This window comes from Myotis nattereri (assembly GCF_964212035.1).
Source record: "Myotis nattereri genome assembly, chromosome: 2".
NCBI lineage: Eukaryota > Metazoa > Chordata > Mammalia > Chiroptera > Vespertilionidae > Myotis > Myotis nattereri.
Window position 1 is genome coordinate 214,291,747 of NC_138076.1, and position 27,541 is coordinate 214,319,287.

The window sequence follows — 27,541 nt, forward strand, 5'->3', positions numbered from 1 at the left end:
CTCCCCACTTTTGTGTTTCTTTTCTTCTCCTAAAAGAAACTGTCACTGCCCCTCCCCGCCCCAGGTTCTCCGAAGTCCCTTTCCGCTCAGAGACGGTGGCTTCTGCACAGTGCTCCCGGGGGGCCCTGCCGTCTCTGCTGAGTGTCCCCAGAGACGAGGAGCTCACCCCCTCTCTGGCGGCACGGCTGCAGAAGCTGAAGGAGGAAGCCCCCGGGTGTGCCCAGGTCTCGCTGGTGGGAGCAGATCTGGGGCACACAGGTCCCCTCTGAGGCTGCAGCATCTAGTTTACTGAGGACGCCACCCGCCTGGTAAGAAGGTCCCAAGCGCTGGGTGAGGCGCTGATTTCAGGCTCCAGGGAAAGTGCTGTGGGTGGCCGAGGCGTGCTTTTCCAGAGCAGGCCCCTGTCCCGTGCTCGCCGGCAGCCCACGTAGCCAGGAGGAGAGAGGGACTCGGAGTGGGAGATCAGACACCTACTACCACCAGCTGCGCTGCGTTTGGGACACTGGGGAGCAAGGCCGCGGCCTATGGAGCCTGGGCCTCTGGGCTGGACCCGCTACGGATGTGCAGGGCCCCCTGCGAAGTAGGAATTCGGAACCTTTTTGGTTCTTAATCAAAAATGATCAAGAATTTCAGGAGGGCCGAAATCGGTTTGGCTCAGTGGATAGAGCGTCGGCCTGCGGACTGAAGCGTCCCAGGTTCGATTCCGGTCAAGGGCATGTACCTGGGTTGCGGGCACATCCCCAGTGGGAGATGTGCAGGAGGCGGCTGATCGATGTTCCTCTCTCATCGATGTTTCTAACTCTCTATCTCTCTCCCTTCCTGTCTGTAAAAAATCAATAAAATATATATAAAAAAAAAAAGAAAGAAAGAATTTCAGGAGGGTCCCAGCAAAGCGCTGAACCCCGCTGGGCGCTCTGAGTGCAGGGACGTTCTGCGCGCAGGCCCGCGTGGCTGCAGGTCACGGAGGCCCCCCCCCCCGCCCCCCCGCAGGCCCTGCCCTCGCACGTGTTCCCGCCGCGTGCGGCCCGGAGCACCACAGGCAGCTGCTCTGAGGACGCGTGACTCTGCTTCCCAAGGATTCTCCCCATCGCTGATGTCACCTGCTAATTTTAGAACATTTTCAATCCTCATAAAAGAAGGAAGAAAGTTTTCAGTCACCTGTGTCACCTCCCTCAGAAATCGCCGGTGCCAACATTTCCCTCTGCTTCTAGGAAGAGCACGATTTGAAACAAAATGAGCATCTTAGCATCTTATTATATGCATCATTCTATCTTCTGCTGGTCCCACTAAATGCTGTATTACGGCTCATTCCCTAAGTCCGAAGAGCCTGTCCTGTGAGTCGATTTGTAATGACTATTTAGTATTCCACTGGATGGACTTCCGTAACTATCTCCCTACGATGGGACGTGGCTCCTTCCAGCGACTTCCGGTCCTCCCTGTTATAAGCAGCACTGGCAAGAACGTGTGTGTGCACGTTTCTGCTGATTTCCTCCGGGAGGGAAGGCTGATAGGGAGACCTATGGTTCCGGAGGCTTCCGGGTTGGTTCCGAATTCCACCTGGGCCAGGAGCTCAGCCCCGCCTGGCATCCTTTCAGTTTTGGAGAAAAAACCAACCCTCCCCCGAGCTGACAGAACTGGGAAGTAGCGAGTGCGAACCACGTAGGCACCTCCCGCTAGCCACGCTCACAGCCACCCCGTGTGGGGTGCTCCCCAGGCCCTTTACCCACCAGGAGCAGAGGCCCTGGCCCGAGGACCTCCGGCCGGTCCTGCTGGGGGCGGACGCTAGCCCCGCGTCCCACCAAACGATGGCAGGATTTGGGGACCTGGCTGCCTCGGCCTGTCAGGCTGCGGATGGAATGAGGTCAGCTTAGCTCAGTGCCACTCATGGGGACGCGCAGTAGTGGTGGCGAGGAGAAGGGGGAGGAGGGGAGGGAGGAAGAGGAGGGGCAGCTGGGGGGTGAGGTCAGGATTGGTCCCCTTGGGAGAGGTGGGCGTGGCAGGGCATCTGGCCACCTGACCGCAGGCTCCCGAGGGCAGGGATGAGGGCTGCTGACCCCAGCTCAGTGCCACCCACTGCGGGCGAGCAGCACAGCCCCCCTTGGAGGCCTCCACAGGCTGGGGCTGGGGCTGAGGCTGGGCAGGGCAGGCGGGGTGCTGGTTTGCAGCTGTTACCTTAAAGTCCACCGATTTCGTGCCTCAAAGGTGTGAGCTGAGGAGCATGCGTTCACCGAGGTTGGGCGTCTGCAGTGTCTTGTGGCTAAAATCAAGGTGTTGGCCAATTGCTTCTGGAGGCTCTGGGGTGGAACCCGCTTCCTGGCCTTTTCCAGTGTCTGGAGGCGCCTGTATTCCTTGGCTCATGGCCCCTTCCTCCATCCTCAGACAGGTGTCTCCTCCTCTGACCACAGCTGGGAAAGGTTCTCCACTTTTAAAGACGCGTGTGATTCGATTGGATCCACCTGCATCACCCCGGCTGCTCTCGCAGCTCCAGGCCCTTAACTTCATCCCCCGGCAAAACCAAGGACTGTTTCTGAGGAACTTCCTGCCAGAGGCCCCCAGGGCCCACCCTCCGCTCATCTTAAGGGCAGGGGTTCTGGGAACTCAGGCAGGTTCTCTGCTCAACCAGGAGCTGCTCTTCCTCACCTCAACCCCACGGAGTAGGCACGGTGGGCGCCGTTATCCCCATTTCACAGGTGGGCAAATGGAGGCCCAGAAAGGCCGGGTAATTTGCTCAAGGCCACGCGGCTGGCAGGGGGCAGGGCTGAGCCTTGGTGACAGCTGGACCCTAAATCTAGGGCTCCATGGTGCCACTGCCTGCCTCTAGCAGTACCAGAGTCCCTGGCTCTCCCTGGGCCCCAGCCCTTGGTTCTTTCCAGAAGGGTGGCAGGCCTTCCCGCCCTGTTCCCAGAGCAGGCCGCGATCTCAGGGCAGAGGGCGTGGGCAGCCCTGGGTGGGGGCTGGCTTAATGGGGAGGGTCTGGGAGCCTCCCCGGGGCAGGGCCTCCCTGCAGCTGCACACGGGGGGTGAGGGTGAGGGTGCAAGGCCAGTCTGTGCCCGCGCGGGAGCGGCCGTGGGTCTCCTCGGTCCAGCCCCCCAGCAGGAACTTTGGGGCGTCTCTCCCAGCCCCGGCCCAGCCCCGGTGCAGCACCCTCGAGCCTCTGAATGAGAAACAAGGATGCTAGTGTACGTGGGGCAGCATTTGAAGCTGGGGTGGCACTCGATACACGAAGGCGGGTGAAGGTGTGCACCCCGAGGCTGGGGGCAGGGTTAGTGCTCCCCCCAGCGGCCCCCTGCAGCCCCACTCCCGCCCGGCAGGGGAGGAGTTAAGCTGCGCGGGCACCTTGGCACAGCCCGCTGCCCAGAACGCCCGGCTCCCACCCCCACCGCGTCTCTTCCTTTTTGCCTTTTTCCTCCTTAATTAATCCTACGCTGCTGCCCCATTTACATATGGAAATGCGCGGCCGGAGACACGCTGGCCCTGCGCGGCGGCTGTCCGGCTCCGGGGTGGGGGCACCGTGGCATCGCCGCCTCCCTTCTGTGTGTGTGAAATTACGTGCACAAAGGCGGCCGCTGATCTGAGTGTGTGAACTAAATAAATAAATAAATAAGGGCTTTTGTTGGGGCTCCGGCTCGGGCACATGACTGTTTTCGCTAAACCGCCCATGCTGTCTGTGTCTTTATGGGACTCAGGAGACGGAGGAGGCCCCGTGGGCCGGCCGGGCATCTGGGCCTCTCCCTCCCCTGGCACCGCCGCACCCCTCCCTCCTGCCCGGGCTGGGCTCCCAGGCAGCCTGGCATGGTGCCAGGCTCGCCGCGCGGGCAGCAGGGTGGGGCAAGCGGCGGCAGCGGAGGACGTGGCCGGGCGCCCTGGGCTCAAGCAGCACCCCAGCCGGGAGGCCGGGGCCCAGAAGGTGAGGGCACCCGGGTGGGCACAGGGTGGGAGCCGGGCGGGCAGCAGGCAGTGAGGCGGGCTGGGCCGGCCTGCAGGGGGAGAGCGCTGGGAGGGCTGGGCACAAAGCAGGTCAGTGCCAGGCCGGGCTGCTCTCTCCCGGCCGTCCTCCCTCCCTCCCGCCCTCCCTCTGGGCCCCCCGGGGCCAAGGGGAGGCCAGCGAGCTCACATGGGGCCCAGGCAGGAGGGCGCGGAGCTGTGGCCGCGGGCAGGCCCTGCGAGGCGGGGCCCAGGGCTGTCAAGGAGAAAAACATCCCAAGGCCTGCAAATTGCTGCTCTCAGCTTTTTTTTTTTTTTTTTTTTTTTTTTTAAACTCCTCCTGCTTGGGAGGAAAAAAAAAAGCAGCGCTTCCTCTGGAGGCGGATGCAAAAAGGATGCAGAATTTTAACCATCTCCTGCACCGGGCTTCCCCAGCGGCCGGCCCGGGCCTGGCCTGGTGGCACAGGGAGGCACTGGCCTGAGGCCTCTCTCTGGGACATGCTGCAAAGCCAGGCCCACCCACGGCCCGTCCAGAGGCAGGGCCGCTGCAGGGGCGTGAGGACCAGGGTCGGGTGCCCAGGCCTGCACAGAGCTGCCACGCGGTGGGCCCCCAGGCGTTGTCACGGTCACCTCTGGCGTCACCTTCAGGCGTGCTGGACCGTGTGGTCTTTTGGTGTTGACCGCGGTGCCTGGGCATCTGGTTGGGGACCCCAGCGCTGTGCTTGGGGGGTCCTGGTGCCTGCTGACTTGGAGCCTCGGCCACGCTGGGATCCTGGGCCTTTCTCGTGACCGGTTCTGGTGTTTCAAAAATCATGTGGAAAGTGTTTTGGTGGCCGGTGGAGGCTCCACACACTGTGTATTCAGGGCAGAGCTTACGGGATAAGTTCCAGGGAGAGGGAGGCCATCAGGTCACCGGAGAAAAGATGGATGAGCCCCAAGTACAGAAGTGGGGGCGGGCCTCCCTGGGTTAGGGTGCAGAGCAGCGGGCGTGTGGGCACTGGCAGGTCGGTCCAGGGAGGCTCAGTGCCCCGGGCTCACAAATATGTTTTCATTTTAATGTCTCTTCAAGTCAGAAGAAAAAACTGACTGTGATCATAATGAACACATAATGGTGAATTCTGCCTGGATTACACCCATCTGTCCACCAGTGCAGCCGTAGGTGTTGTTAGTCTAGTGGAGGCAGGGCCCGGAATGTGTAAATGCTGAGTCTACAAAAGTCGTGATGGGGTCTCGGGCTGGTCCGGTCTGTCCCGGGACCAGGGGTCAGATCTGGGGGCCATCTGGGGGCCCTGTGCATGTGGCTTCTCCGAAGGCCAGCCAGGACAGGCGGACACAGGGCCCTCTCCCGTGCGTGTTTCTGTGCACACACGTTTTCCAAAGCTCCCCAGACACGTGTGTGCGAGACCCAATTCCCGAGAGAGGGCTGTGGGCTGCGTGGCCGCCAGGGCCCAGGACGCCTGGCCCTGGGTGAGGGTTGTCACTGAGTGCGGAGACAGGGTGACACCGTCCAGCTCCTGTCCCCTGGGAGAGAGCAGGCTGCAAGGCCCGTCCCCACCCCCGCACCCACATCCAGCACAGCTCCCAGAGAAGCAACGTGAGCCGCAAACACAGCCGCGGCCGAATTTCACATGTGCCAGATGCTGCGTTTTTTCAACAGTAGAAATAGGTGAAATTCACGACCCAAATACCATGTATTTAATCTAATTCACATCCAAAATAGCATATTTCCGGATGTAATTAATACCAAATTATTGAGGAGACAGTTTACATTTTTTTTTTTCATGTCACGTCTTTGAGACCCGGGGTGTGTTTTACACACGCATCACGGTTCCCCGCGGACTCCGCATGCGAAGGCCCCGCGGCCTGGTGCTGTGGGCGAGGCTGCGCGCTGGGCAGTGCAGGTCCAGCCGGTGCCCACGGCCCCCGAGTTGGGAGACTGCTTTCTCTGTTTTTTTTTTTTTTTTTTTTTTGTGCTGGTGGCCTTTCGGGGCCAGGATAGAGGATGCCCTCCCTGGCGTGTGCGCCTGGCCCCCCTCAGCCGAACGGGTGGGTGTTGAGGCTGCAAGTCTCCAGGGCGAGGGGGGCTGCTGCAGAGGGTTCTTTGCGGGGCTCCCAGACGCCAGGGGGACGGGCACAAAGGGCTGGCTTCAGGGCACAATGGTGGGGCGGTTAGTCACAGTGCGGCGGCGGCCAGGCACACAGAGCTCCCTGTGTCTGCGCCCGGCCCGCCGGGCCCTGCGCCGCTGCCCCAGCGGCCGCTCCTCCCGGGCTGCGGCCTTTTGTCTGCACCCTCCCCGCTGGCCCATTAACCCCCTGCTGCCCACGGCCTACCTGGCCCGCGGGCTGGGGCACCCTTCCGGGGCTCGGTTCCCCTTGGCCACGCCGGCCGGCGGCGGGCGAGAGAGAGGCAGGCTCCCGGGCGGGAGAAGCCGGGCTCGGGCCTGCAGGCTGTCCCTGGCCTCGGGGGAAGGAGGCTCTGGGGCCGGGTCGCCCCTCGCTATCTGTGCGGCTCCGGGAAGGGTTTTCGGATGAGCGCCAGCCGAGCGCCGGGCTCCGCGCACCATCTCCCGGGCGCCTGCGAGCGATCGCCATGCGCGGGCCCAGCGCGTCTGGAAACAATGAAAAGCCCAAACTGTGAAGGCGAAGGAGGGGCCTGAAGAGGTGCCCGCGCTCGTGTTTTAAAGTGAACAGACTGATATAAATATTTGAATCCTGTGCCTGGATAGACGGAGGAGAGAAAATGAATTAGTCATGTCCCAGGCCCGTCTGGGGACACTGGGAAAGCAGCTTCTGCCCCCTTTGCTAGTGAGCAGCCACAATTAAAACCTCCGCGTCCGGGCTGCCGGCCTGGAGTCTCAGAGACGGAATTAGCTGTTTGTTGTGATTTGACAGTTAAATTATTAACACGTGGAGACGGTAACTGCCCCCGCCCCCCCCCGCAAAAGGTAGAAAACACACGAACAGTCTCCTTAATTTAAAAATGATCTGTGCCGAGATTCCGCACTTGGGCCAGCCTCTGCTAAATGAAAGTGACATGTGTTTTTATTTTAGGAGGCAGGCATGGTTTGCTGTGCCCTGTGTGAGGGGGCAAGTAACACAGAGGGTTGTTTTTTTTTTTTTTTAAATGTGACCATCTACTTAACGGCTTAAAAATTCCAAATGCCAGACATTTTTTCTTGGAGGAAATTAATGTCTCCTATTTATCCGTCTTACCTGCTGATTACATTCTATCATTCTTTAGTTTATAATTTAATCCTTGTTTAAAACCGAGGATGTCTTTGGAATCTAAAAAGCGTAGGTCTGTTTGCTCCGGGGACCTCGGTGCCTCCCTGCTCAGAATCCCAGCCCCGAGCCCGGGGCCTGTCCCCTCGCCCGCCCGAGGCAGGCGGAGCGGAGCGGGTCTGTCGGCAGCAGCCACCGCTGTCTGCAGACGGCGCGTGATGGGAGGCATATGCTCAGCTCACGCCGTTTTGCTCTGATTTATTTTAAACCAGTTACGATGATTTTAGCACAAAGAGGGGTGTATCTGACTTGCATTCTGCGAGGCCTGGGATTTTCAGTCTGAAGACAATTCTTTTTTTTCTTCCCCCAAACCCAAATTTAGAAATTGCCTTTTAGAGTCGAAAACAGCGCCCTGGCTCGCCTGGTAACTCACTTTAAAAGAAAGAGGCTTGGGATCAAATGCATTTGATTTGTTGATTTCTTCCCATCTGTTGTTCTCCTGGGGCTGTAAATGGCCCACTTAAAAAAATAAGATAAGGCAAGCATGTTCGCTCCAGGCCACCCGGTCCTGCTGGGGACGTGGGCCCCAGAGGCCCGCATGAGTCACCGTCCTCTGCACGCCTGGCATTCGGCTCTCCTGTCTGCGTGGAAAAAAGACAGACCCTGCCTGGCTGAGGTACCCTCACACCTCTGCCCGGCCACTTTCCCGGGCTGCCAAACTTGGGGCATACGTCCCGTATGTGAAACCTGGGCCCTGTGTAAACAGCATTATTTTAAAGCAAACCCTACAAAATCTTCACTAATTGTAATTCCACCCTGGCTGCAGGCACCACCTCCAGGAATGGGGGAAAAACCCCTGGAATGCAGGAAACACACTTGCTCCCCCGGGGAAATTGTCTGCCCTGCAGGAAGGTGCCTGGACTGGAGGTCTAGAAGCTGCCCCGGGGACCGAAGACGCCAAGCCTTCGGTTAGGTCCTGGGCTCGTGAGACCCCCAGATCTCAAACGAGGAGGAAAGGGTCTGCCCCGGCCCCACATCGGGGCTGCAGCAGGAATACCGCAGCGGCAGGCGGCCAATGTTTGCACAGCAGAGCTGCCCAGTTTCGTTTTCTGTCTGAAAGTGTTTCTCTAAAGAGGGGAAAGCGCTAGAGACACGCAAACTCCTGTAATCATCTTTATAACTTTCCTGGCAACACAGGATTGTAATTATTTATGTAAACTCATTAGCAGCAATTCACTTTATTCGCAGAATGGATTCTATCTATTTGACGTCTAAGAAATACAGTTGTATCAGCAATACGATCGTTTTCTAATTATAAAAGCAATGTGGGCTCCTTGTAGGAAATTTGGACAAGGCAGAAAAAGGCATGGAAGGGGGAATTGTTCCTCCTCCTCCTCCCAGGAAAGTTCTGGTCACATTTGCGCGAATCGCCTCCCCTCTGCCCTGGATTCCCTCGGCCTCTGGTTTCGGATGCCTCCACGGTGCACTGGGCTGGGCCCGCTACCCTCCTGGTGCTTCCGTTCTTTCCTGCCAACTGCTCCTCTCCGGCCCTCAACCGCCTTCCTCGGTCCGGGGTTGGTGGGGGGGGGGGGACCAGGCACACTGCAGCATGGCCCTGAGGCAGGACCCAGCCCTCGGGCCGATCAGGGCGTGGACGGGAAGGGCGCGCTGCACATGGCAGACTCCAAGCATGGAGATGGAGGGTACGGCGAGGCCTTCTCCACGCAGGACAGAGCGGAAGGGGTTGGGGGGGACGACAGAGTGACAGTCGGGCCTGAGGTTTTAAGTCTCAGCAAAGAAAGAGGCTTGGGCCAAATCCCAAGTACCGCTTCTCAGGCGAGCAAAGTCTCACCCGCACCGCACCGCGGAGATAATGTTTCCCAGGTGCTGGGCCTGGGCCTGACCTCCACCCACCCAGCGCTGCCGGGGTTGGTGCCAAGCGGCTCGGAGGCAGGGAGGCAGGGAGGCAGGGAGGCAGAGACGGGCCAGCACTGATTCCCAAATGCGCACTGCAATCAGGCCTGTGCCTGGGCTGGTCCCACAAATCTGTCAGGCGAAAGTTCCCGGCCTCTGGGAGGGGGGTGGGGGGGGTTGGGAGGGAAGCAAGCTGATTTCCATACGGCTTCCTGGACTAAGTGTGATCCGAAGGGAATTCTAGAATTTCCAAGTTCATTCTTGGTCGGATTAGTGGAGCCTACAGGGATCTGCCTTATCCCCCTTGGAATAACGCAATGGCTCCAGCATCCTAGCAACAGATAGCACTGCAGACAAAGTTTACGGGCAAAACTGTGGTTGTCATGTTAGTTATAGCGGGAAAAATACTTCCGCGAAATGAAAGCTGGAAGAACAGGGAAAGCCTGGCTAAATTTCATGTAACAAAAGAATGGAATAATATTGTGCCACTGTTAAAATGCTATTGACAAAGCATTTGTAACAACATGGGGACACAAAACTTTGCAAACTGTAAATGCAGGTGTGAATTATGTAATTGAATGCCCAGGTCAACTGTGGGGAAGGAATTACAATAGAATATTATTTCTGGATAATGGCACGTAGGTGGATTTTTCTTTTTCCATGTATTTTATACTTGAATTATTTATATTTTACACTTACTACTTAAATGGTCTCTATCTTAAATAGCTATCTTTATATTTTACTCCGAAATTACTTATACTTTAGATTTAGCTATGCCTTCTCTAAACACATGGTGTTTTTATAAGTGGGGGGAAAATCCTCTTTCAAGGCTTGTGAGTGGAAATATAGACAAATGGCATATTTTCCTTCAGAAGTTGCAGATAGATGGCACTGAGCAGAAATATTCATTAGGCCCACAAATAGGTAGAGTAAGTAAATATCATACGTTCCCTTAAAAAAGATTTGCATATAGGTGGCTTATTCATCAAACAGGACATGGATTCCCTAACCAAACATACGTGTTTGCACAACCATAGCATAAAAATTCTCAAGACGTTTTGTGAACTTAAGGAGAAATATGTTTGTCCCCCAAACAATAGCATTGAGAAAGGAAAAAAAAAGAAAGAAAGAAAACGGCACTCCGCTTCTTGGCTCCGTGGTTAGACTTTGCTTGAATGCGAGTTTGTACTTTCCGTGTGACTGCTTGTTTTTTAGGGGCCATTTAAAAGTTCCTGTCGGAGAAGTATATAGAATGTGAATTCATGAAGCCAGATGAAAAACTGTAGTCTTTAGGCGGAAATTGTAGTGGTTTATTTATATATTCATCATTTGTTTTCTTGAAAGAAAGAAAGAAAGAAAGAAAGAAAGAAAGAAAGAAAGAAAGAAAGAAAGAAAGAAAAGAAAATAATTTTTCCCCAGCAGCACTTCTCAGGACTTTTGTATCACAAAATATTATTCCGCACCCTGAAGTCACTCGCTGACTCACAGGGTGCCTGGCCGTGTCAAGACAAAAGGTGGACATTAAAAAAAACAACAACCAAAAAGCAACAACCCATAACGCTACAGGATTCTGTGAAATGGAAAAATCTGTTTCCGTGTAAAATATCCGCCTTCAAGCAAATGGCCTTTGCTTCCCTGGAAAACGAACGCCCAGGACCGGCGGTGCTGGGAAAGTGCAACCTTTAAAAAATGAGGAGTCAGCAGATACCATACTGTCCCGCGGCTGCAAAGGCCCGGCAGCGGGGATGCTCTGAGCTGCCCGCTCGGCCGCCGGGCGGCGCAGGTGAGCGGTGCCGGGGCCCCGGGCGGCCCCCCAGTTTCCCCGCGGCCCCGGGGCACGGGGTCTGCACCGGCAGGCCAGCCCGCCTGGGCGGCGCCAGGCTGGGAGGTCCCTCGGCCTCCGGGGCGCGACCCTCTAATCCGCTTTAGTCACTATATTGTGCGCTTCGTTCGGCAAAGTAAACAACACGGCGAACAAAGCGGCGGGCGCGGGCCCCCGACTCCCTGACCCTGGGTCGTGCCCTTTGTTCGCCCTCAATGCGGCCGCCCGCCCGCAGCTAATTGGGGCGCGTGCTGCCTCCGAGGACTGGGACCTGGACACGGACTGGGGTCCGACACGGGCTCGGACTCGGACTCGAAGGCGGAGCGCGGCTCGGACCGCGGCGCTGCCTCGGACACGGACACGGACACGGACACGGACACGGACACGGACCCCAACCCCAACCACGGACACGGATTCGGGCTCAGACCCCAAGCTCGGTCGGCGGGTAATTGCGGCGCGTGCCGCGGACGCGGAGGCGGACTCGGAGGCGGACCCGGAGGCGGAGGCGGACCCGGAGACGGGGACGGGGACGGACAGCGGCCTCCACCGAGGCGCTACCTGGGAAGCGGACCTGGACTCGGACACAGACCGCAGCCCCGGGCTCGGAGGTGGACACGGTGTCAGACACTGGTCCGAGCTCTGACCCCAAGCGTAGTCGGCGGCTAATGCGGCGCAGACACGGACTTGGACGCGGATACAGACCGCGGCTCCGACCGAGGCTCGCCCCGGGACAAGCACGTGAACTCGGATACTGGCGGACGCGGATGTGGACGCGGACTCGGGCCCGGACCCAACCACGGGCTCGGACGCGGAGGCGGACCCCAACCACGGACGCGGACCCCAACTCCGGGCTCGAGCAGGGACTCTGAGCCTAGAATGCGGCTCATCGCGGCGCGCGCCCTGCCGCTGCCGACGCGGACTCGGAGACAGACAGCGGCTCCGACCGCGGGTCTGCCTGGACACAGACGCGGACTTGGAGACAGACGGACTCGGACCTCACTCCCGGACTCGAACGCGGACCCCAACCCCGGACTTGGGCACGGACCTCAACTCCGGACTCAGACGCGGACCCCAACCCCGGGCTCAGACGCGGACCCCAACCCCCGGCTCTGACGCGGACCCAACCCCGGACTCGGACGCGGACCCCAACCCCGGACTCGGGCACGGACCTCAACTCCGGGCTCAGACGCGGACCCCAACCCCGGGCTCAGACGCGGACCCCAACCCCGGACTTGGGCACGGACCTCAACTCCGGACTCAGACGCGGACCCCAACCCCGGGCTCAGACGCGGACCCCAACCCCCGGCTCTGACGCGGACCCAACCCCGGACTCGGATCTCAACTCCGGGCTCAGACGCGGACCTCAACCCCGGACTCGGACTCAGACGTGGACCCTAACCCCCGGCTTTGACGCGGACCCCAACCCCGGACTCGGATATGGACCCCCAACCCCAGGCTGAGACGCAAACCCCGGCCTCGGGCACGGACCCGAAAGCTCGGATTGCGACTAATTGCAGCATGCGCGCCCGCCGCTGCAGACGCGGACTCGGACTGGGACTGAAGCTCTACCCGGGACACGGACACGGACTCAGACACAGAACCCAGATCTGGACTCGGACGCGGACCCAGGGTCGGACAAGGACCGAACCACAGACACGGATCCGAGCTCGGACTGTGGCTGTGGTGCGCATGCGCGCGCGCCCCCGCCTCTGCAGACGCGGTCTCGGGCTCGGATACGGAGAGCCGCTCCGACCGAGGCTCTACCCCGGACACGGATGTGGACTCGTATACAGACCCCAAATCCGGCCTCGGACGTGGACCCCAACCACGGACACGCCCACGGACACGCCCACAGGCACGGACTTAAAACTCGACCTGCGGGTAATCGCAGCGCGCGCGCCCGCCGCCGCTGCAGACGCGGACTCGGATACGGGCTCGGGCAGCGGCTCCGACCGAGGCTCCACCCGGGACAGAGACGCGGACTCGGATACAGACCCCAAACCCGGACTCGGACGCGGACACAATCTCTGACAGGGACAGGGACACGGATCCCAACCACGTTCACGGACTCGGCACGGACCCCAAGCCGGGACTGCGCTCCTGGCGGTGTGTTCCGCTGCCGCCGCCGGCGGACTCGGGCGCGGATACTAACAGCGGCTCAGACCGCAACTCTGCCCGGAACGCGGACATGGACTTGGACGCGGCACGGCGTCGGGTCCCGGACCTCGGGTCTGCCCCGGACACGGAATCAAACTTGGACTCCGACACGGACCATAACCTCGGACCGCGATCTCAGCTTTAGTTCCGGGATACGTCAGACCCCAAGACCACGGCTCCGACCGCGGCTAATCGGAGCGCATGCCGCGGCCGCCGCCACTGCTGCCGCAGACTCCGACGCGGACTTGGCCTCGGACCTGGACTTGCACGCGAACCCCAACCGCTGCCTCGGACACGACTCGGGCACGGACCGCAAGCCCAGGCTGCGGCCAATTGGGGGCGCGCGCTGCTGCCGTTTTGATTTCGGATGCCGGCTCTACCCCGGACACCTTGTCGAACCCCGTGACCACGTCAGACCGTGGCTAATTGGGGCGCGTGCCGCTGCCGCCGCTGCCTCCACAGACTCGGACTCCAACGCGGACCGCGGCTTGGGCTGGGTTCTGCTCTGCCCGGAACACGGACTCGGACACTGATCCAGACGCGGACTCGCTCCGAGCCTGGCCCCGGGCTCGGCTCAGGATTCGGACTCGGGTCCCGGCTGGGAACCGCGATCGCTGACTGACGCGCCCCAGCCTCAGACTCTCCACCTCTGTTTGCACTCGGGCCCCTCCCGGCTGCGCGGCAGACCCGACTCCCGACGCGTCGGACTTGGACCCGGGCCGCCTCTTACCCCAGAGCCCGGCTCTGCCCTGGGCTCGGACTCGGACTCGGACTCGGACTCGGATCCCCAACCCGGACCCCGGCTCTACCTCGGATTCGGACAGGGATGTGGACTCGGACGCGGAGCGGAACCTCAACCCCGTCCCGCTGCGCAGAGCCTGACGCGGGTGCGGACGCATGCGGACCCTGCCCCGGGCTCGCCTCGGGATCGGATTCGGACTCGGCCCCCGCCTGGCCCCCGCGCCGGACACGACACCGACACGGTTACACGGGGGGTCGAGCCACACGCTCGCGCGGCAGGCCACGCCCCCCGCAAGCCCCGGACTCCAGGCCTGACGGCCACCCGGACCGCCCTGGTCTCCGCGTCCGCCGGCCCCGCGGGCTCAGCCCGCCGGCCTGCACGCGAGCCCGGGGCTGCCTGGAGGAGGCGCGCGGAGGCCGCTCGCCTGCAGAGCTGGAGCGAACCCGTCCCGTCTGCAGCCCCGGCGGAGGCGCAGAGAGAACAGGTTTGCTGTGCCTCGTGTCTCTCTCTCTGGGAAGTCAAGGTCTTTATTTCTGCCGGAAACCCTGCAAACGACGAAGGAGAGCCGATGCAGCCCCGCAGACGCCACGGACCCTGTGCGGAAACCAGGGCCCCCAGACCCTCTGCAGCGGCTGTCTCCCCGCGACGCTTCTCTTCCCGAAGCACCGTCTTCCCGGGACCCGCGTGCTGGGCGCCCCCACGCCCAGGTGTGTGAGGCCGTGGGCCCCGAGTTCCGGCCGGGACCAATCTGTGCCCTGTGTGCTTCGCTTTTGCCTCAGACGCTGGACAAAGTTATGCGTTTTATCCCCAGAAGCTTTTGAGACTTAGCTTGTGTAACTTTTAATTTACTTGAAAGGTTTTGTCTGTTTTTTAGAAAGCTTTTGAGACTTAGCTTTTGTAACTTTTTTTTAATTTTAAAGGTTTTTGTCTTTTTTAGAAAGCTTTTGAGACTTAGCTTTTGTAACTTTAAAAAAAAAATTTTAAAGGTTTTTGTCTGTTTTTTTTTTTTTTCGAAAGCACTTTCTCATATAATTAGGCTCAAAAAAGAAGCCAGAGAAAAGAGCCTGGGAGGCCGCGGCCTTGGACGGCGGAACAGAGCGGCGCCCGCGTCCTTGGCCACGCCAGCCGGGCCCCTGCTCCGCGGCCCGCGTCTTTCATAGTTTTGTCCGCCTCCTTTTCCAGGGAGACTTTTTAAAATGTTAAGTTTGTTTCTGAGCTCGTCCTTTGTGGAGCGGACTATTCTGACGCGGGGTCCGGCCTGGGGAAGACGCGGTGTTCTGTGGGGCCAGGCCCTGCAGTAATGAGGCTGGAGCTGGAGTGGGGGCCCGCGCAGAGGGGGCTGGGCGCGGGGGGCGCAGACCTTTGCTGCGAGGGGCAGCTGTGGAGCTCTGCTCTGAACTGTTTCCCAAGTGACCGAGTTCCCTCTCTCCTCACGTCCTTCCTCCCGTCCTTCCTCCAGCGGCTGCAAGCACCCACCTCCCCCCTTTCTTGAGGTGATCAGCACACGGTTGCCCCTGCAGAATGCTGGTGCCCAGGCCCCCTCCAGGAGAGAACCCGCTTAGCGAGCCTCTCCCGGGGAGGCGGGCACGTCCTGGCTGATGGGAGACTGAGGTTTTTCAGGCCATTTTGGTAACCCGCTGGCCGTCTGTATGGAGACCACAGACAGGGGCCACCAGGTTCCCGGGACCTCAAGCAGCAGGGCGGCTCTGAGCGCCTGCCCGCTTGGCCGGGCAGCCCTGGTGCAGGGTGCTGGCTGGGCGGGAAGGGCGGTGGCCCCGGGCACTGGTGACCCCTCCGCTCAGGTGAGGCGGCTTTGTGGGGAGGCCCCGGCAGGCCCCGTGGGAGCTGTGTCTGCGATTTCACACCGGAGGTCCATTCTTCCCGGCAGCGGGAGGGGGTGATCAGGATGCACCTGGCAGGGAAGGGTGGACGCCTCGGATGACCGAAGCCGGCTGTGGGGGAGGGAGGTCACAGGAGCTGGCCGGCGCTCCGCGTTCTGGGGCCCAGATTTCAATGAGGCTCTGTTTTTCTTGGGAACTGCTCTTACCTATAAAATACGCCTATGTGTGAGGGAGCACGAAGAGGGGGGTGGTGATGTTTTTCTTTAAAAAAAAAGCAAATATAAAAAATAACAGTGCTGTGTGCGCCTGCGGCGGCTGGAGGCCCCAGGTCTGTGCAATCTTGGCCAAGTCACTACTCCATCCCCGCGCCTCCTCTCCCTGGTCTTTAGGAAGGAATGCACTTACGGTGACAGGCTGTTCCATCTTCGTCTCAGGCTGTGGGATCCGGGGAGGGGCGGGGCGGGGCGGGGGAGAAGCCCTCAATGCACGCACAAGGTGTCTGCTGACAACCTGGGACCCCCCCTGCCCCCGCGGCTGTTTTCTGACTCAGACTCAGCAACTCCTGGGGTACCTGGCACCTCTTGGACACGTGGGGTGTTTTTGCTGAGCTGCACTGTGTCGAAACCCCTGCAGGGGCTGTGAGGAGGGCGTGGGCCACGCCTGGTGAGAAACTGGGCAAGAGAGAGGGCCCCAGGCCTTTGAACAAGACAAGATGGCCTCTCGGGTGGGATCTTGGATTTGAGGGTTTGGAGGCCCTCGCCGGAGCGCCCAGGGTCCCAGGCCCGACTCTGTGCAGCGGGCCCAGCTGGCTGGGGTCAGGATCTGTGGGACCCGAACCCCAGCCCAGGGCACCCGATTGGCTGTCCCTCCCGAGGGAGCGGAGCTGCGGGGTGGAGAGGCCTCAGCCCCTGGCCTCACTCCCCTCTGGCCTGGCTGCTTTTGTCCTAATGATGGGGCATGAGGTCAGCGTTGGCCACGCAGAAAACACCATTTTTTTTTGTCCTGCGGGGAATGGTTTGCTCTATCTGAGAACGGATCTTGTTATCTCCAGCAGGTCCCCTGTTTGCTGGCTTGGGACCTTTGCCTGTGTGGGATGGAAAAGGGGGTGACCCCAAGAGCACAGGTAGGGCCTGCCCTGCCCCTGGCTTGGGGCTCCCCAGCGCCTCAAGTCGGTCCCACACCAGAAGGGCAGCAAAAACTTTTATTTCTACACACACACAGGCGCGTGTGTACATACACAGCACACATGCCTGCATGCACATACATGTGCACACACATATTTTCAAGTGCACACACACCCACACACACACCCCGGGATGTTTCCCGTGCTGCTAACATTTAATGCTCTAATATTAAAGTTGGAGGCACCGAGGGGCTGTCTTGAAAGGCTCATTCAGCCTGTCTGCCCCAAGCGGTTTTATTTATGTCTTCTTGTCACGCACGTCAAAGAGCCCTGTGTTCCGCGCAGACTGTTCGGGTGGCTGAGTGTTTTGCTTTTTGGCTACAGCTGGTTAATTTTTCCGAGTTTGTAGATCCAGGTGTGCGCTGCGAAGTTTTTTCCCAGCATGAGGAGCTCCCCAGTGAGGCTCAGAGGCCTCCTAGAAATTTCCGGCGTCCTACGTGCGAGAGACGGCTGATTTCAGAGAAGTTATGAGTGTGGGGGACAGAGGCGCCGGTTTCTGGTCCACAGCCTCCCCCTGGACGAGGGGGCTGGGAAGGGCCGCCCTGGAGCCGGATATTTAGAAGGCAGAGTTGAAAAACTGGTTACCAGATAAGATATCAGCAAAAGCACAAACGCTTGATGATAGTTTAAAAAATTCCTGCCTGTGAGCATCCTCCCAGCGAGCCCAGGAGGGAAAGTGCCGGCCAAGTTGCTCGGGGTTTTGAAAAACATTTAAAAAATACATGTTCATCCTGTTTTTATTTTCTGCTCATTAGGTTACGTCTTATTTTCAAAGTTCACGGCACCCCTCATCAGAGTCAGATTGTTTAGATTATCATCGTCTTTTGGTTGGAAAAAAAAACCCCCACAAAACTTCAAGTTTTTTCACAATTAGGAATTACACCAAAAGTTGCTCTATGCACACAGCAAGGAGCAAGACAGAACAAAAGCACTGCTTTCTTTTTTAGTATTTTTTTTTTTGCAGCCATTAATAGGATCTTGTCTCGCAGCCATAAATTTAGTTAAGACATTCTTCACTTTTTGTGGAAAGGGAATGTATGAAAAATCTGGCCTTAACCTTGCCTTTTTGTTAGCGACCTAAAAGCCGCGCTGTTTAGACCGAGTCTGGAAAATGAAACTCATTATGTAGAAAGCAAAGTACTTACCTGTGCTGTCTGGAAATTGTATTAGATTAAAAAAAAATAAAATGGGAGTATTTAAATAAATAAGACCAGTGTGGTCAAATTTCAAACAAGTGATCCTCGGCGCCCCCATCCCTCATTCCGCATGTGTCCGTCCCGCAGGCAGCGAGGCTGCTGCAATCATTCTAAAGAAGTGATCTGTGAAGCCTGGTTTTTTTTTTTTAAGTTCTTGCTGTCCCTTGCAATTTAACAATGCACCGTTTGAGTTTCAACTCTGGGTTTATTTTCTTTCCTGGCCCCCCCCCTTTTTTTCTCCTAAAGAGCTCATACTTTACCTAGATCTCCGAAGAGCCGAGCGGCTAAGAAAGGATCCTAAAATTCTCATTCCATTTGTGGGGAAGGGGGAAAAAAAATGTAACTGACTTTCACAAGCCTTTCAGCATTGTTTAAAAATTTTTAAGTAAACATTTGACAGTTTTTAAAGTTTAAAATTGCTTTAAGTTTTTAATAGCTAAATTCTCCTTAGATGTGATTTAAAAAGCATATGTGGTCATTAAAATAACGACTCTTTCAGACCCCTATAAAGGATTAATAAGATCTAAAAATACTTCAAATAAATCAAGGCTTTCGGCTGCGAGAGGAAGGCATTCCTTAGACATTTGGGGAGTGAAATTCCTTTCACATTTTCTGATGTCCTTTCACTTTTGTGGAAATCCGTACCTTCTCCCAGAAACAAACTCCGCGCTCTAACTTATCTTTAATTGCTCATAAAAATTGGCTGTAAGTGGCACAATGAATTCTTTAGAAGAATGTTAATTTCCCAATTTGTGATGACTCCATTTTAGAAATTGCAGGACTGGGAGACTAACATACACCCAGCGCCCACTTCTCTTTGAAAGGTAACTTTGAGTTTTCAAACATGCTTTTTGCTCTCTCCGGTACAAATCCGAGGCGCTGGCGCGGCCTTGGAGATGCAGGCGCATGTGTACCTGAGGCCGGCCCGGCACCCCCAATTCCTGTTTTCTGGTCTGCGCTGTTGCCGCGTTGGAATGCAGATATTAATTGCAGCTCCTCATCTGCCAGGGAGGACTTTCACACTGGCATCTGTGTTTCATCTACGGCCTGTTCCCACATTTATACATGTGTATGATTGAACACACATTTATGGAGACTCCTAGTTGTTTTATGTTCTTTTATTTGAAAAATAATAATTAACTTCTTAGGAATGCTTCCAGGGTTGTTAGACTTTTTTTTATATACACACGTAGGTAACACATCGTGGAAAGCGAGTGCGTGGACTTTCCAAGGTGTGTGGACGACGATAAAACAGCTGCTCGCGGAAGGTTTCTGAACAAACACGGGCTGCGCGGGGTGTGGAGTGGCCGCTGTCAGTCGCGGGAGCGGAGGACGTGCGGCTGATCGCTGTCAGCTGCGGGCCGCAAAGTCTGTTCTTCAGATATGTTTTTTTTAAATGAAAGGACACCCAGAAACGGCCTGGGGCGCGGGGGGTGGGGGTGGGGGGCTGCCGAAGCAGAGCCCCGCTCTGCGCTGTGTCCCCCAAACATGCTCGCTCCACAGCCGGGGCCTCATTTCTGTTGCTGGTTGTCACGCCAAGTTTGACATAACACTGAGTGAGCGAAAGCAAAAGGTTTTGAAAATTGCTTCATTATGCTCAGACGGACAGACCCTTCCGACGGCGCGCGCTCACCTCTCCTTCCTCGGAGACCGGAGACCGCGCGCAGGGCCGGCTCGCTCGGGTTTTGCTTCTAGCTAAACTAGCAGGCGCCGCCCGCCGCCTCCCTCCGCGGAGAACGCCCGCCCCGGGCCACCGCCATCGGTGCTCATCGGCGAGTGTGTAAATCACCGGGAGTCCACATGAAGCTTCCACCACGCGGGGCAAGTTATTACAAAACCGGCCGGTGGGAAGGGAACCCCCGGCCTGCAAAGGACTCCGACAAAGACGGGAGAGCAGCATCCCGCGGCCGGGGGTGCTCTCTCCGCAGCCCCCCCGGCTCCTCCCGAGGACACGGGGGTCACGGAGGAAGCGGCGTCTTACCCAGAGGCCGCGGCCCGCTCCCAGCCTGGAGTGGACGGGGCCGGCCGGAAAGTCCGCATTTTTCTGGGGTGTGCGGGCTGCATGTTCCAAACCCCAGTGACAAATGTAAGTTTCCACTGACACTCGCCCCGCCGCCTGAATTAGATTAAAGGCATCTGTTCGCTGACTCCGAGGACGCCTCGGACACAGAAAACATTCAACTGGTGAGCATCCCGGCCCGGCGTGGGGCGAAGGGAAACTAAACCGAAGCGCGGGACCTGCCCGGGCCGAGCCGGGACCCTGGGGCCGAGAGCGCGGGCGGGCGGACGGACGGGCGGGCGAGCAGGAAGTCGCCGCTGCATTCCCAACAGACAGATCTTGGGAGAAATCAGGAAAAAATAACCGTATGAGGCCGATCCTATAAACATCCTGGTCTGGCGAGAGCTCCGTGTGACTGAGTTTTCACATAGCTGACCTCGGGTCCGCGTGGGCCACGGCCCGGCCGGCTCCGCGGGAAACCCGGCCGTCATAACACAGAACACTTGTCGGCAAAGCAAATATTCGCCTTCTCCTCTCAGACCATTTACCTCGAATCATGTGGGGTGATAGTGAGTTAGGAAAAGACTTTAAAAAGCAACCCAAACCGCCCCCAACGGCATCACCCAAGTGCTGGTGTTTGATTTCCCAGTTTGCAGCCACGTTCTCTCTCAGTCCACGCCAGGTAAGAGGGGATTTTTAAAAAGAGTGTGTGTTCACGACTATTGCTCTGACTCACCCAGTTCCTTGTTTTACCAAATAATAATTGGGAGGAGAGAAACAGCATTAAGTTAACTTACGACTGTGTAAGCGTGAGAAAAAAAATGAGCTAATAAAAAGGTTAGCTGGCGGCCTGATTATACCATGATTTCAGGTGAAAATTACCAAGCTAATATCCTGGCATCTAGTCGCTGCCTTCTGTAATGACACAGTTGTCAGATGTGTATTTGTACCCACGGAGCAAAAGTTGGAAGTGGCATAATGGAAGATAATCTCTTTTTCTTTGTGGCTTTTTTAATTCAATGTTTTAATCCACCCATTTAATCACAAAACATATATCACATTAGTTATAATATTTCGAGTGCTTAGCAAAGTGATTATAAATAGATTACAGTGTGGTTGTTGGGTGTGGAGTGTGTGTGCGCGCACGCACGTGCTAAGCAGCATTTCTCGGCTCTGCGTTTGGGGATGGTTTTACGTGAGAATAGGAACCATATATTTATTTCCAAAATCCCCATTCAGTTGTTACCCAGCTTGCTCATTATTTCAGAAAAACAAGATTTGGTATTAAAAGGGCCTGCACCTACGATGTTTTCACTTCTGCGTTCAGTCTAGTCCCGTGGTGGGCAAACTGCGGCTCGGGAGCCACATGCGGCTCTTTGGCCCCTTGAGGGTGGCTCTTCCTAAGCCTTAGGAGCACCCTAATTAAGTTAATAACAATGTGCCTACCTATAGAGTTTAAGTTTAAAAAATTTGGCTCTCAAAAGAAATTTCAATCGTTGTCCTGTTGATGTTTGGCTCTGGTGACGAATGAGTTTGCTGACCACTGGAAACTTTTTTTTTTTTTTTTTGGTGGCTCTGCAGCCCCCAAAGTTGCTGAACCACAAATGTCTTTAATCTGTTTTTTTAAAGTAGTTGAACCATCCAGGAGAACGATGGGGCGGAGGGGGTTTATAAGGGTGTCAGGGTGAGGCTCTTCTTGGCGTGGCTGGCACAGGAGGGGACACACAGGGACTTGTGGCTGTGGAACTGCCCGACACGCTGGTCTCACGGGGACGTGTTTCCTTACGGCACACACCGTGTCCAGCGGGGGCTTAGGGCAGCGAAGACGATGATAAAGGCCTGGGCCGGACAAGAGGTCGTGTGTCCCCGCGGTGCTGCTAGGACGGGGGCAGCATTCCGAGTCTGGGCTGCCGAGAGCCAGCCTTCTCGGAGGAAGGGGCGCAGGATGCCTGCACTTCCAGCTCCCGACCCTGGCCCTTGACTGGGCGCCAGAGACCCCCCTCCGTCCTCCGCAGGGGGAGGGGCGCACACCCCTCGGTGAAGTCACCCGCTCTGCTGGTTGTCAGCAGCATGGAAAGTGAAAGTCGGTCAGGATTTCGATGAAAAGATGAACTGGGAAACGTGTCTGTTCCATTTTCTAAGGCTGCATGTCCTCTCAGGAAAAAGAAAAAATCCATCCCTGGAAAGAAGAGGCTACAGTGCCATTCTCACCCGGGAAGCACCCTCAGGAGGCTTCTGCATGTGGCCTGGTGTCCTCTCCGCCCTCCCTCCCCCAGCACGTGTGTGTCACAGAGTGGGGGCAGCACAACTCAAGGCCAAGGCCATGGGGGTCTAGGGAGCCTCCAAGGTGGTCAGTGGGCAGCAGAGGTCCTTGGGGAGCTGCTCCAGCGGCCCCCGCCCAGCCTTGGCCAGGGCGGCCTGTTCCCCCTTTCCTGGGCAGTCCAACCCAACCTGGATGGAGTTTCCTGGGAGGAGGGCACGCAAGGAACTTTTGAATTTACCAATAGCATAAAAAGTATATATATATTTATGACAGCAGGCAAGTTTCCATTGGTTCACAGAAATGGCGAGATGTGACGTCAAGGGACACTGTAGTGAGAATGCCAAGGCCGGTGGGGGGGGGGGGCAGAGCCATTGGGATGGGGCCCAGGGGCCCCCCTTCTTCGGGGCAGTCTTCATGGGTGCTTGAGGACAGCCAGGCCCATCTGGCTCTGAGCGGGGCAGGGCCTGGCAGGAAGATGGGGTTATGAGCACAGTGAACCCTGTCAGGGTCTTCTAGTGCCATAAGCTCAAGCTGACCCCTCTGGGGGTGGGGGGACACTCAGGCGCCCCCGCAGAGCCGGCAACAAAAGCTGCTGTGGCCTCGCAGGATTCTGACCCTGCCTGGACCCTGGAGCCTGGCCAGGAGCGACCCCCTGCAGGGGCGGGAAGGAGCCGGGGCAGCAGTGCAGTCCTCAGGCTCGGAGAGCAAGGCTGCGGCCTGTAACTTCTCCCGCAGCTTCTGCGCCCTGGGCCCGGGGAGCAGGAAGTTGTTTCTTTGAGGAAGGAAGAGAGCAAGCTCGGAGCTGGGCAGCGGCTCGGGCACGGTGCCCACGCCCATCCCACGCCTCCCCGGGGCACTGTGAAGATTCTCTCACCTCTGCCAGGCACGTTTGACACCCCCTCCATCTCTGGGCACAGGGCGCTTCTCCCCTCCACTTCACCAGACCCCGAGCGCCCCACCCCCTACCCCGCTGCGCAAGGCGCCCCTCGCTCCGCCAGCCCGCGGCGGTGTCTGGGAAGACCCCATGGAGTCCCACTGGCACCGCCTTGCCCTGGAGAAAGCCGTTCACCACCGATGACCCTGAACTCTGTGCTGGAGCCTAGTCTAGAGCTCCATGGGGCTCACTGGCCCCCGCAAGGACCAGCCCGGCGACCCCGGCTGCGGCCCCCCGCTGCGGCCCCCGGCGCGCACAGGGCCGTGGTCAGACCGGGGGCTGTCGGTCCGCCGGGGGTCCCCAAGCTGGGCCCGAGCGTGCGCGCGCGCCTCACTGCCCGCAATCATGGCAGCCGGGACCTCGAGCGCAGCCGCCGAGCGCGCTCCAGCAGCCGCCTTAGTGCCAGGGCGGCGGGGCGGGCTGGGCTATTGCTTGCTGCCCACCCCCCACCCCCCCGCCCCTTGGGTGCGCGGGCTCCAGGGCTCAAAGCAAAAAGCGGCTGGGTTCCCGCAGCGCGGTACCCCCTGCCTGGCGCGCGCAGGCGGGCGAGGCTGCGGGCGGGGGCGCGCGGGCGGGGAGCGCCCAGGGCGGCGAGCCCGCGGGGGCGCGCACGCGGGGCTGCGGGGCGAGGCGCGGGGCCCGGGCGGCGAATCCGCTGCTCGCGCCGCCGGCCCCGCCCGCGCGCTCGGGCCCTGGGAGGAGGGTGCATGGCGGAGGGGGGAGGCGGGAGGGGCCGCGCCCTGTCCTCGCCTGCAGTGGGCATGGCGGGGGCCCCGGGAGGCCTCGTTGGTATTCTGGGCACAGCCGAAGCTCTGACCTCTCTGCGGAACGGGGGCGTCGGGCTCGCGGGCACGGCCGTCGCCCCCAGGCGTTCTCTCGGGGCTGCGGGGCCCTGGGCGCCTGGCTTCCCCCCACCCTCCTTCCCCTCCTCCCCGGTCCCCCCCTCCCCCCTCCCCCGCCCCGATCCGGCGGCGAAGGGGTGGGCAGGGAAACGCGCTCTCTGGGACAGGTGCCAACTCCGAGACAAAAGACATAAAATAGGCGGCAACGGGGGAAGCGCGGCTGGCGCGCTCAGGCGGGGACGGAGGAGCCGAGGGGGCCTCAGCCTCGGTGCCGACCGGGCAAAGTTTGGGAAGTCGCCGGGCGGCCTCGCGGCGGCGGGGGAAGCGCGGGCCGGGCCGCCCTCCGCGCCGCGCTCGTTCTCTCCGAGCCGCTGCTGAATAATTCATGGCGCGGCCGCCGGCCATTAGCATGCACCGGGCGCGCGGCGCGTCTGTGCCCAGCCGCCGCCACCGCATTCGGCGCCCGGGCCGCGCCAGACGAGCGGCCGCGCAGAAGCCAGGCCCGTGCTGTCCCCGCGCCCGCCCGGCGGCGCCCATTGTGCCTCGGGCCCGCGCCGCCGGCCGCCCCCCGCCCGCCCGAGAGAAAGCCGCCGCGCGCCCGGTGGCCCGGCGCTGCAAGTTCGGGCCCTCGGCGCCCGCCCGCCCGCCTGGGGATGCACGTGAACTTGGAGAAAGTCGCGAGGCGAGCGGGCCGGGACCTCCGCGGCAGGGCGTGGGCGCCCCTGGCCCGGCGCGCTTTCGTTTTCGGCCAGGACAAAGGTCCCTCGTGGCGCGGGGCGCGGGCGCGAGGAGACCGGGTCCCGCGGACCCTCTTCGGCGAGGGTCGGGGTTGCAGAATAGCGAAGCCGAAGCCGGGAGGGAGCGCCGCGCAGCCCGCGGGGCCGGGGAAGTGCGGCCTGGCCGTGCGCTCCGCCGGAGCCGACCTGCGGGGGAGTTTGGGGAGAGGGCACCGCTTGGCTCTCTGCGGTTGGGGGCGGCGCGGGGGGAAGGGAAGCGTCTGGAGCCCTGAACTCGGGCCGGCGGCCCAGGGCCTTGCAGCCGCGGGCAGGACCGCGCCGCGCGGGCCGCGTCCGGCGGTCTCCGGCAAGGGCAAGGCTGCCGACCTGCGCGCCGCGGGTCGCCGCGGGGTTCAGGGCGACTCCTGAGGACGGTAAGTGCCTTTCTCACTTTTGCTAGTTAGTGAATAATTAAATATTAATGAAGAGATTTCTAGGAAGAGCCCTTCTCCAGGACAGGCCTTCCGCAGAGGGGCGCTGGGAGGAGGTCTGCTCGTGAATCTGCAGCCTCCGCGGCTGGCCAGGACTCGGGACCTTCGCTAAACATTCTGGGCTTGGAATTTGGGACGCACGGCTCCCAGGCTCAGGTGTGCGGGCCATTTGCCCGGAGAGAAAGGCACCGAATCCGTAAAATAGCGCCAGCGCATCTCCGCCAGAGTAGGCGGGAAGGAGGAAGCGCCTTCTGAAAGGTTAGATGTGCTGGGGAGCGGGATTCGGGAGCCACCACCCTTTCTTAAAACGTGTTCCCCGGCGTCCTGCACCAGCGGCTGCCTGTTTTCCCCGCCGGCCCTGCACTGACGGAGAGTGGATTGGGGGGCCCTGGTCCCGCCGGGCCGAGTCGGGCCGGCCGCGTGAAAGGCGCTGGTGGGAGCTGTTGTTTATGGTGGCATAAAATGAAAAACAACTCATAACTCTGCGTAATAAATCCCCCTTTATAGTGGCTCACACGCGGGCCTGTCCCCGGCTCTGGCCAGTGTGTGGGGAGCAGGAAAGGGGTGCAGAAATGCGGGTTTGCCGTCACGACGGGGCTGGAAGGTAACGCTGGAATTCATTTCTGTAAAAGTGGGGTTTCAGAAGCCAGCCAGGCCCTCATTGCATTTTAGTTCGCTGGCCCCCCGCCGTTCGGGACTTTAAAAAAATGCGTGTTGGGACTTGTGCGTGCCTTCCCTGTGACAGTGAAACCCGTACCTGTGGGGACGAAGCTGCGTTTTATTAGGGTCACATCCCGGGTGCGACTTCCCCGCACTCCCCCCCCAGCGTGTGATGTGGTTGGGGTAACCTTACGGGGTGCTGAGACCACAGCACACTGGGGAGGGGCGGCCCGTTTCCGTCACACCCCGACTCGTGAGCTGGCACTTGGAGGCCTGTTTCCGGGAACTTGGGCAGAGGCCCGAGGAGCCCCGGTCTGCCTGTGCCTCCCTCTCCCGGGGCCGCCTGGCTCCCGATCCCGATCCCGGGAAGGACCTGACGAAGGAGGGCGGTTCAGTGAGGTCTGGCCCACCTGGCCGTGAGGCTCTAAGTTTGCTTGGCTGCAGGCGACCTGGCCCGCTGTTTGGCTAGGCCGTTGCCCCCCTCCCATCCCCCACCTCTCATTTTGAATTTTTATTTATGACTGTATCCGAGGCAGTTAGCAGACACGAAACCTGGGGTGGAACATTCGGGAGTGATCTCAGAATGGGGTGCCGCCACCGAGAGCGTGTGCTCCGCCTGGGAGCTGTGCTCGGCGTGGTGATGGCGGTGACGAGGTTGGTAATCATAGGAAGCTCAAGTGCTGGGGGTTGCGGGCAGGAGGGGGGGGGGGCTGGGGCTCCCCTGCAGAATGTGGGAGGCTTTTTCTCTGGGTCCACGGATGACCCGTAACAGTGCCTGATGGGTGGGAATGGGTGGCATTGTGCTGAGGCCATTGGGCGTCCCCCAGGATTAAAACATCCCCCCTCACGGGGCACCCTCTGCTCCCCCAAGGCCTGCGGGCCAGACACGAGGGACAGGGACAGGTCTGAGCACCCCAGGACGCACCCCCCCCCCGGGCCACTTTGTGGGGGGTTGCTATTTGGCAAAGCCCCAGAGGCCCATCTCCTGCCCTGGAGTGTGCCCCCGGCATGTGGGCCGTGACAAAGTTGAGTCCCCGGGAGACCACGGGGCTGCCTGCAGGCCCTGCCTTTGTCCTCGTTCCCTCGGGCAGCTCCTTCCAGAGCAGGCTCGCCCGCCGGGCCCGTGCCGAGCTGGCATAGCCCATCCAAGCACAGTTTTATTTTTGACGGCGTGCACACAAAGACAAGGACCCGAAAACGAAACTGCGCCTGTCTTCTTCTTTTTTTTTTAAATCACTTCTGGATTCAATAGACTGTGCTAGGCAAGGGGTAGGTTCTCCCGGCTGGCGGGCTGCTGGGAAGATGGCCCCGGTGGTCTTGGTTGTTTTTTTTTTATTAAACCAGGGCGGCTCCTCGCCTGCACTGCGGCCCCGCCATGCCCAGCCTCTGGCCACTTGTGGTCCCAGATCCTGGGTGAGGGGTCTCCGGGGATGCTGGGGGGGCGGGGGTGGGAGCGGCTGCTCACGGGGGCGGGAGGGGGGGGGGAGTGAGGAGCCTCCACCATGCCCGGCCTTGAGCATGCCACGTGGGCAGGCACACACAGCGTTTGCTTTGCTCAGCCGGAAAGTGGGGAGCTTTGCAGTAGGGTTACTTCTGGGTCCGCGTGGTTCACTCCCGTCTCACGTGCTCCCACC

At 59.3% G+C, this 27,541-nt stretch overlaps 1 protein-coding gene across 2 annotated transcripts in view; it reads left to right on the top strand.

The window, feature by feature from the left end:
- The first annotated feature begins 3,698 nt into the window (after positions 1–3,698).
- The window catches only part of LOC308513599 (uncharacterized protein), a 43,401-nt gene continuing 19,558 nt past the window's right edge, over positions 3,699–27,541 (top strand). Inside the window, exon 1 of one of the 2 annotated variants that reach the window (XM_081083759.1) lies at positions 3,699–3,908. Coding sequence is in view for 1 of the 2 variants with exons in the window: in XM_081083757.1 (XP_080939883.1) it covers positions 26,491–26,561 (71 nt within the window). In the remaining variant the exon portion in view is untranslated. Of the gene's footprint in view, positions 3,909–26,480; positions 26,562–27,541 lie in introns of those variants that run through there. The other variant, XM_081083757.1, reaches the window with a different exon arrangement.